Source organism: Oncorhynchus tshawytscha, linkage group LG02 (assembly GCF_018296145.1).
Source record: "Oncorhynchus tshawytscha isolate Ot180627B linkage group LG02, Otsh_v2.0, whole genome shotgun sequence".
Classification (NCBI taxonomy): domain Eukaryota; kingdom Metazoa; phylum Chordata; class Actinopteri; order Salmoniformes; family Salmonidae; genus Oncorhynchus; species Oncorhynchus tshawytscha.
This window is the reverse complement of record NC_056430.1, coordinates 48,527,635-48,537,684: the sequence shown is the minus strand read 5'-3', so window position 1 is coordinate 48,537,684 and position 10,050 is coordinate 48,527,635. Positions and strand designations below refer to the sequence as shown.

Below are 10,050 nucleotides of genomic sequence, written 5' to 3'. Positions count from 1 at the left end.
CTCTATCGTCTCCCCTATAATACACGCTCATGACTCCTCTATCGTCTCCCCTATAATACACGCTGACTCCTCTATGACTCCTCTATAGACTCTCCTCCCCTATAATACACGTTCATGACTCCTCTATCGTCTCCCCTATAATACACGCTCATGACTCCTCTATCGTCTCCCCTATAATACATTCTCATGACTCCTCTATAATACATTCCCTCCCGTCCGTTTTGATTTCCGATGCCATTCCCGGGCCGTATCGATTTCTGCAGCGCGGGTTCCATGTGAGCACAGATTACACCGCGCGGCTGATGGAGGATGATAGACGTTTATTGAAATGGGGCGCTGCACTAATGCTAGGGAGAGTCGCGTAGAGTGTGGGGGTGGAGGCTGACGCTCTGATGACAGGGAATAACTGTAGCGCCTTACTCAATCTCATCATAACCTGCTGGGAGTCAGCTGGCTACGTGACAGATGAGTTCTGACAGGCAAGCTGAGCTGATTCAGTGCTGCAGTCACCCCCCCCACCACCTTCATCCTACCTCCACCCCTGTCCTCTGGTGTAGCCCCAAGATTTTCTTATAACCCTGCACTGACACAACTCATTTACTATTCAGTGTTTAAGCCTGTGATTGATTGGAAATGGGTATGTAAATGCTGGGCTAAAGCAAACCCCCCCACCCCCGAGATCCATGATCGAAGAACACTGCCCGAAGGGACTAGATAATCCACACCAGGGGAAGATCCACCCATCTGTGGTAGAAGTCTGTGGTGTCCCTCAGTTTATTTCTGGAGGGTCCTCCATGGCCCCTACCGCCATTTTTATTTTTAAAAAATCCCTTGAGTTTATGGTAAATTAACGCATCTATTGAAAGCTTTACGGGGGCCTTTGAGCCATCGGGCGGCCATCACAAAGCCTGTTAGCACTGCGTTTTAACAGAAGGTGATGGCATGCACGGGTACTGTAAAAACAGATTGGAGAACAAGGGTGGAAACTTTATAGCCGGAGATCTGTCGTCGTCTATAAATAGTTGAGCATGACAAAAGGAAGGAGACGGAAAGTGGGATTGAGTTCCAGCTTTGGTTTCAAATTGTAAATAAGAAAGCAAGATGGCGGTAGTTTGAGGTCATTCACGCGACGAATGTAAAAGAGCCTACGGGAATGCTCTTTTATTACCAGAGGCAGACGCACACACACTCACACACACACTCCTCGCCACTCGTTAAAACAAAGGATTCCACATGCGAGAGGGGTCTTATATCATGGAGCCGATCCACTGCGAGAAGTCTCTTCCTTTTTCTAACATTCTTCAGCACCACTTCATTTCTCTCTGCGTCCCATCCGGGCAGCTGGCCAACTCCTCACTGGATGCTTCTGGGAAACCTAAGATAACTGTCCTTCAGGCTAGAATATACGGCACATATACACTAAGTTTGGCGTTCACTTAGAAATGTCCTTGTTTTTGAAAGAAAAGCGCACTTTTTTTTTTTTTTTTTTTTTTGTCCATTTTAAATTGACATCAATTTGATCAGAAATACAGTGTAGACATTGTTAATGTTGTAAATGACTATTGTAGCTGGGAAGTTGCTGTGGAATATCTACATAGGCGTATTATCTACAGAGGCCCATTATCGGCAATCATCACTGCTGTGTTCCAATGGCACGTTGTGTTAGCTAAGCCAAGTTTATCATTTTAAAAGGCTAATTGATCATTAGAAAAACCCTTTTGCAATTATGTTAACACACCTGAAAATTGTTGTCCTGATTTAAATAAAGTTATACAACTGTCCCTATTTAGTCTAGTTGAGTATCTGGAGCATCAGCATTTGTGGGTTCGATTACAGGCTCAAAATGGCCAGAAACAAAGCAGTTTCTTCCGAAACAAAGCAGTCTATTCTTGTTCTGAGAAATGAAGGCTATTCCATGCGAGAAATTGCAAAGAAACTGAAGATCTCGTACAACGCTGTGTAGTACTCTCTTCACAGAACAGTGCAACCTGGCTCTAACCAGAGTCGCCTCTTCAATGTTGACGTTGAGACTGGCGTTTTGCGGGTACTATTTAATGAAGCTGCCAGTTGAGGACTTGTGAGGCGTCTGTTTCTCAAACTAGACACTAATGTACTTGTCCTCTAATGTGGTTAAATGTGTTTTTGCTTGCGCATGTTTGCGTTTGACAGTGCTGGTCCCACCCAATGGTAGTAAATGTTACATGTTGTAGAGGAGACAGTAGGATTCAGCCCTATGAGGGTATCTGACTTTCTTATGTACAGTCGTTTAGCAGACGCTCTTAACCAGAGCGGCTTTTATTTATTTTATTGCACTTAACCCTAATTGCTCCTGTAAGTTAAATCAAGGTTAAGTGCCTTACTCATGAGGCACGTCGGCAGATTTTTCACCTAGTCGGCTCGGGGAATCGAACTAGCAGCCTTTTGGTTACTGACCCAACTCTCTTTAACCGCTAGGCTACCTGACGGCTCCCACCAAGTCACTACCTCTCCACAGGAATGGTGGACACACACACACACACACAGGATCACATAGATATTGTTCATGTGAAACCCCCCCCCCTCCCATCCCATGACCGTCTCCTGACACACATACTTGACCAGGCCCTTCTCCTTACCCCTCAGCCTGATGAAGTCCCTTTACCATATGTCCCTTTTCTAGCTTCCTCCCTCTCCTCATCCACCTATCCCCCTCTCTTGTTGTAAAGTGAGCCTCCACTTTGCTCGCCTCCAGCTGGCCTGTGTGTGTGTGTGTGTGTGTGTGTGTGTGTGTGTTTGAGAGACGGAGACAGAGGATGTGTCGCTGATTGCCCAGGTGTGTCTCCATGCCTGTGTGATCCCCTCACCCTGCTCCAATGACGACCCCTGGGGGGGAGGTGTTCAGTGGTCTTACTTACCGTTTTAGAGGCATCCGTTTCCCACCACATGATTTTAAGGGGAGCCTGCAGTAGAAACAGAGTACCCAGCCATCATATCAGACACACACACATGGGGGAGGGAATCCTCTATTGCTAGACATCTGTCATCAGCCTACTCTAGAGTAGAGGGTTAACTTACAGGCTGATCCTGTGGAACATGCATCAGCAGGCTGTTACCTCTAATCGCTGTGAAGTAGTTCCACAGTAGTTCCGCATGCGCACAGTCACATTTGCACACACTCCCATACTGTCACTCGCTGTTACACAGTCCTGCACACGCACGCTTGCTTTTACACCCGGGTGCTGTCCGAGACGTGTGTGTGTGTGTGTGTGTGTGTGTCCTACTAGCATGGTGTGAACTTAATTTCTTTAATCTGGTTTGGAATGCTAACCGCATTCTCTCTCGCTCTCATTTCCCCCTCTCTTTTTCTGTCTCTGTCTCTGTAGGTGAGCAGGGTACCAGTGGAGAGCTGTGAGCAGTACACCACCTGTGGCCAGTGTCTGGGCTCCAAAGACCCCCACTGTGGCTGGTGTGTCCTTCACAATGTGTAAGTTCACGCTCGAGGATGAGTGTATCCCAATGGTTGAGCAAAGTCATCATCTCCTTCAGCTTTTGTGAATTGGACAGGGCAAAAACAAAATCTCAAGATAGAATTTAGAAATGTCGACGTTACTCGACGGCTTCTCTGGAACGGGGTGCTCGTCTGGGTAAAGCATTATCCCCGAATTGAAAAGGTGACGGCATCTCCTACAATAAGGTGACGTTTGTTATTGCCGTCTTTCTTTGGGAGATGCCATCACCTTTTCGTTAAAAAAAAAATCCCGTCGCTTTCACCTATTTGCAGATACGATGCTTTTTGAGGGCAAGAGTTGAGGCAAGTAGGCTACATTTGTGAGTACCGGGACTCGGGCTCTGTGTTAGCCTTATGCTAGTTCCGTTAGCATGAAAGCTTTTTTGTTGTTGTTGCCAGAATACCATAGACTCTTCCATCGTCAATCTGATCTGGAGATAAATGAATCGACCTGTTAGTAGCAGAAACATTGCAGAGAGTGCCAGGTGTCCCTGTCGACACTAGGAATGTTGCGGTGACCGTATCACTGCCACACCGGCAGTCACCACAGCCGCAGTAAAAATCCATGTGACCCAGTTGAGTCGCGGTTAATCCCATCTAATGCACCCCTGGTAGTACCCAACTCGCTAAATGACCGGCAGGTCACTAATGGCCTGGTACTCTGTCCCCCTCTAACCACTCTGACATCAGCGCAAATGCAATGGGGAAAAGCACATCAAACACACATCGTCGAAAACAAGTATCGCGCTTTTAGGAGTCACCTCGCTGTGACCGATCAATTTGAAGCGAGAAGTTCAACAACCGGCGGAAACGGAGTGGGGGAAACGTGGTCGTTTTGTCGACGTTGCTTTCGAAGCCGAACACAACAGCTCTTGCTAAGGTGATGATTAATTCAAAACACCCATATGCATATTAGAGCTGATGCATAAGCAAAAACAACCGAATTAAAATAGCGATTGTGCCTTTATACAACACACAGCCCTACTCCATATTACGCAAGACAGGAAAGCATAAAAAAAATATACTGATTTTTTTTTAAGGTATCTTACACAGTTGGTCTAGCTTACACTCCGTGCCCGACCTCATTTACGCTCTTGTGGCTGAATGGAACAAAGTCCCCGCAGCAATGTTCCAACAGCTAGTGGAAATCCTTCACAGAAGAGAGGGGGCTGTTATAGCAGCAAAGGGGGGACCAACTCCATATTAATGCCCATGATATTGGAATGAGATGTTTTGGCCATGTACTGTATTATATTAATATGGAGTTTTGCTGCTATAACAGCCTCCTCTTTTCAGGGAAGGCTTTCCCACTAGGTGTTGGAACATTGCTGTGGGGACTTGCTTCCATTCAGCCGCAAGAGCGTAAGTGAGGTCGGACACTGATGTAGGGCGATGAGGCCTGGCTTCGCAGTCGGTGTTCCAATTCATCTCGAAGATTTTCGACAGGGTTGAGGTTAGGGCTCTGTGCAGGCCAGTCAAGTTCTTCCACACCGATCTCGACAAACCATTTCTGTATGGACCTCGCTTTGTGCACAGGGGGCATTGTCATGCTGAAACAGGAAAAGGCCTTCCCCAAACTGAAGCCACTGTGCCTCCATCTTGGCACTCTACTACATGCGTTATTCCATACTTTTAATTTATATTAAGTGAGCTAAACATTAAACTTTTGTATATTTTTATATAAAATAAAATCTTAAAGTACTTACTAATGTTGCTGTCCCCACAACAAAAATACTTAAATACATACAATTTTGTCTGTAAAACATTTGAAAAGAAATACTGTAGAATTCCATTCATTCCTATGGAGGACTGTTTCTCCTGGGGAGTGCCAATATGGCCGACCGGTGGCTTCAAAGCCCCCCTATGGCCAATACATAGCATCAGCAATCCAGGGTTTCTATACGTCATTGTTGCGTGTGTGCTTTCGTGCGTGTTAGGAAAGCATAGTCGGTGTGCGACTTCTCATCACACGCAAAAGCTATGTAAGATACACCTGGTGTCACAGTGTGTTTCTCTCTCTCTCTTTCTCCTGCTGGCTAACATGACTTCAGGGTGTGTGTTTATGGGATGTGTGTGTGCGCAGGTTTGTGTGTGTTTGTGAACGTGTACAATTTGGGCTGATTGAAAGGTGAAGTCCTCACGCAGCACTGTGTCTCCAGTGTTGGCAAAACACCAGTTCTTGCTGTTGCTCCCTTAATTAATGCTTCCACCCGCGCAACAACAACGACGACTCCTCACTCCATCTGACCGGCAGGTGTGCGTGCGTGTCTTTTGCATGAGCACGCGTGGGTATTCTGTGTGTGTGTGTGTGTGTGTGTGTGCGCGCGTGTCTTTTGCATGAGTGTATGTGTGTGTGTGTGTGTGTGTGTGCGCGCATTTTCATGAGGGGGGGTGATTCTAATTTTAATTGAAGACGCGAACGAGGCCAGCAAAGGCGACGGAAATGCAAATCAAGATCAACTCGAGACGCTGCTGACCTCCAGTCACGAAGCTGTTGACCTTCCCAACCCTCGAACCGAAACGGAGCGCGCCGCTCATTTCCTGTTCGATGGCATCCCTCCATCTATTTTTAGCCCACAGAATGGCATGTATTTACGTTCTGTGTTTTTGCCCTGCGGCATTAGCTTAATAGAGTAAAACGTCTCTGGGTCGTTGGCCGTGCGACGCTCGACGTGGTAGGAGAGTGGCCCTCGCAGCAACACTAGAGTTAGGTTAACAGAGACACCCGCTAAAAGCTTCTATGCTAGCACAGACACAGACACACACACTTACTTGCTCTCTCCTCATTCTCACCCCTCTCAAGAAGGGGGTTGAGAGAAGGCAGGTCAATACCTGTTTAACTCCCCAGGGATCTTCCTTTAGGGTTTAATGAGTAATGTGGTCTACAAGCAATATCCCTGTGTGTGTGTGTGTGTGTGTGTGTGTGTGTGTGTGTGTGTCTGTGTGTGTGTGTGTGTGTGTGATATCCAGTTGGGAGCCAGGATTCTGCTGAGTGGGAAGGTTGGTAAATCAAGGCTAAGATGAGGAGCTTTGCATTTTTTCCTCCTTTTTAAAACTTTTTATTGCCGAGCCACCCGAAGTGTCAGTTCAGCGCATTTTCTATTACCACTGAGACGTGTTTTTGTGACGGAGAAGGTGGTGTGATAGCTGGTGGTGCAAATTGGAACGTCAGTGCACCGGTGGTCTGGTTTGTTGCAGATGTCTGATCATACGGCCGCTGTTTCTGACGTGTGTGCGTAACGTGGCGTGTCATCTGTCAACCACTGTGAACGCCAAATAAACCCGTGTGTGTTATTTCTGACTCTGTCCTCTCCTCCAGGTGTTCCCGTAAGGTCGGGTGTGAGCGTGCGGATGAGCCCCAGCGCTTTGCCTCGGACCAGCGTCAGTGTGTGGAGCTCAGCGTCCAGCCCAAAAACATCTCTGTCACCATGTCCGAAGTGCAGGTGTGTGTGTCGGACTCGTGTGGGAATGTTCCCATAAGCCAAGTGCTTGTCTCATCGAAGACCTTAACATGTTCCCCACACTTACCTTGGCCCTCAATGTGTTCCCAGGCTACGTTCCAAACATTTACACTAGCTCACCACTTAGCACTTAGTCGATGCATGGTACGCTAGTGTGGAATATTGGAACAGAGCCCGTTTAGGTCAGCAGGTCCTCACGTTGACGTGCCGTGTTGCACGTCCCCATGTAAACCAGCCATATATTTATGTGTACATATATTCTCATTCACCCCTTTTAGATGTGTGTGTATTAGGTAGTTGGGGAATTGTTAGATTACATGTTAGATATTGCTGCACTGTCGGAACCAGAAGCCACAAGCATTTCGCTACACTCGCGCTAACATGACCAATAGCATGTGATTTGATAACCCGTGTTAATAATGCGTGTCTTGCGGGGTGTCGTTCCAATGGCTACGCTAACACTCTAGCACCCACACTTCATTCTCAGCTGTATGCTAAGTGCTAAGCTAGCGTATTGGAACCGAGCCCATTTAGGTCAGCAGGTCGTCACATTAACGGTTGGCCGTTATATGGTGTATATATAACATGGGGGCATATTATATGTCGCCCCCCCACTTTAACTGTGTTCTATAATGTATCCCATAATATTTCATTGATTTGTCGCCAGCTGGTGCTGGAGGCGCGTAACGTCCCCGACCTCTCTGCGGGGGTCAACTGCTCCTTCGAGGGCTACGTGGAGACGGAGGGGCGCATCCAGGGGGGTCGCATCTACTGCCTGTCCCCCTCGGCCCGTGACGTCATCCCCATCACCCGCGACAAAGGTGAGTTCCTCCGCCTGGTCCCCGGCGCCTCTGGCGTACGCCGATGCCATGGTTTCCCAGAACCTGCAAAGGAAGAGACTGTGGCTCCGATAAGGATGTCGCAGGTTCCCGACAGTGGTGGCTGGTGAAGGGAGTAATGGGGGAGATGGAAGGAATGGAGTGGCGTCATTGTGTTGAATACCTTTGCGCTCCTTTCGTTCCAGCCATTACAATATGCCTGACCCTTTATTGTCCTACGGTGTTCGTCTCCATGATTTTGCCTTGAACAGAATTGCACATTTCATGGCTTTATTTGGATAGCTCAGTGTTTCTGTCACTACCCATGTTTGGCCCCTAATTGTTCCCCAAAGCACCAAATACAACTCTATATTTATCCTCTCCAAAGTGACACTTAAGAGTGTTCAGAAGAGGGTCCCATTTACCTTGCATTATGCATCGTTATCAGTTCTAGCGTAATCACGCCACAATGACACCACTGTTGCCTCTTCAAAAACCCCCCGAGATGAAGGAGCCGTATATTTAGATTCCCCCAGAAGTGACACGTTTAGACTTAAGTTCCTGAAGCAGATTTCTTATCGGCCATTATGCGTTGTTATCAGCTCTTATGAAATCTAATGGTCCCTGTGATTCTTGGAGCTATTTTTACCCCCGCTTACAATCTCCAGGGTCTCCGATGCATGACATAAATGGCGTGTTGCTAAGCGACGTGCGTGTCTCTGCAGGGGACAAACGGGTGGTGAAGCTCTACCTCAAGTCCAAGGAGACGGGCAAGATGTTCGTCGGCGTGGACTTTGTCTTCTACAACTGCAGTGTGCGCGCGGCGTAAGTTCTCTAACGTTTTGTTGTTGTTTTTGTGTTTAACGTTCAGGTTTGGCCTTTTTCTCTGCATTCTCCCTTTTTCTCTGCATTCTCCCTTTTTTCTCTGCATTCTCCCTTTTTCTCTGCATTCTCCCTTTTTCTCTGCATTCTCCCTTTTTCTCTGCATTCTCCCTTTTTCTCTGCATTCTCCCTTTTTCTCTGCATTCCCCCTTTTTCTCTGCATTCTCCTTTTTCTCTGCATTCTCCTTTTTCTCTCTGCATTCTCCCTTTTTCTCTGCATTCTCCCTTTTTCTCTGCATTCTCCCTTTTTCTCTGCATTCTCCCTTTTTCTCTGCATTCTCCCTTTTTCTCTGCATTCTCCCTTTTTCTCTGCATTCTCCTTTTTCTCTGCATTCTCCCTTTTTTTCTCTGCATTCTTTTTTTCTCTGCATTCTCCCTTTTTCTCTGCATTCTCCCTTTTTCTCTGCATTCTCCCTTTTTCTCTGCATTCTCCCTTTTTCTCTGCATTCTCCCTTTTCTCTGCATTCTCCCTTTTTCTCTGCATTCTCCCTTTTTCTCTGCATTCTCCCTTTTTCTCTGCATTCTCCCTTTTTTCTCTGCATTCTCCCTTTTTTTCTCTGCATTCTCCCTTTTTCTCTGCATTCTCCCTTTTTCTCTGCATTCTCCCTTTTTCTCTGCATTCTCCCTTTTTCTCTGCATTCTCCCTTTTTCTCTCTGGTCCCCTTGTGTTCAACTGCCCCTTGAGAGGACGCTGTAAGAGTGGGCGCCCGTGTACACACGCGCACACATCCCCATCACCGCCTGTGACCTCCGTGCACGTAGGTGGCTTGTGTCACCGCCACTGAGTGATGATTCGAGACCTTCATATACGACGAGGTTCAACGGCTGTAATCCTACTGTAACTGATGATAATATCATTAGAATTCATTATTTGCCATTGACAGTCCCTGGTATTGGTTCCCAAACGCGCTCCTGATGTCTAAAATAAGGGCGGCAGGTAGCCTAGTGGTTAGAGCATTGGGCCAGTAACTGAAAAGGTTTGCTGGGATCGAATCCCCGAGCTGACGAGGTAAAAATAAAAAATTGGTCATTCTGCCACTGAGCAAGACAGTTAATCCCCCCCCGGGGTGCCGATTTTATCCCCCACCAATCGGATTCAGAGGGGGTCGGGTTAAATGCGGAAGACACATTTCAGTTGAATGCATTCAGTGTTGGGCAAGTAACCTGAAAGGCTAAATATCCTCCTTTCCCTAAAAGTATCTCATTACCCTGGTAATACATATTCAAATACGTATCAAAACCTGCTCAGTGAAATCATCTTTGTGTCGTCGTTAGTTTTTGGGTTACTTCAAAAACAACCTCTGTTTCCCCAACCCAGTCTTTAGCCACGACTCTGGAGGGACCAGCTTAGTAAAGATCTGAACCACAACCAGCCAGGCAGGACCTCTGGGGGAGACTCTCC

General features: G+C 47.1%; 1 protein-coding gene across 2 annotated transcripts in view; it reads left to right on the top strand.

Annotated features, from left to right (window-relative positions):
• The window catches only part of LOC112233724 (plexin-A1-like), a 327,164-nt gene that overhangs the window by 196,541 nt on the left and 120,573 nt on the right, over positions 1–10,050 (top strand). For both annotated transcript variants that reach the window (XM_042300320.1, XM_042300324.1), the window contains exons 5-8: positions 3,363–3,463; positions 6,807–6,930; positions 7,616–7,769; positions 8,492–8,591. In XM_042300320.1, coding sequence (XP_042156254.1) covers positions 3,363–3,463; positions 6,807–6,930; positions 7,616–7,769; positions 8,492–8,591 — 479 coding nt within the window. The remainder of the gene's footprint in view (positions 1–3,362; positions 3,464–6,806; positions 6,931–7,615; positions 7,770–8,491; positions 8,592–10,050) is intronic.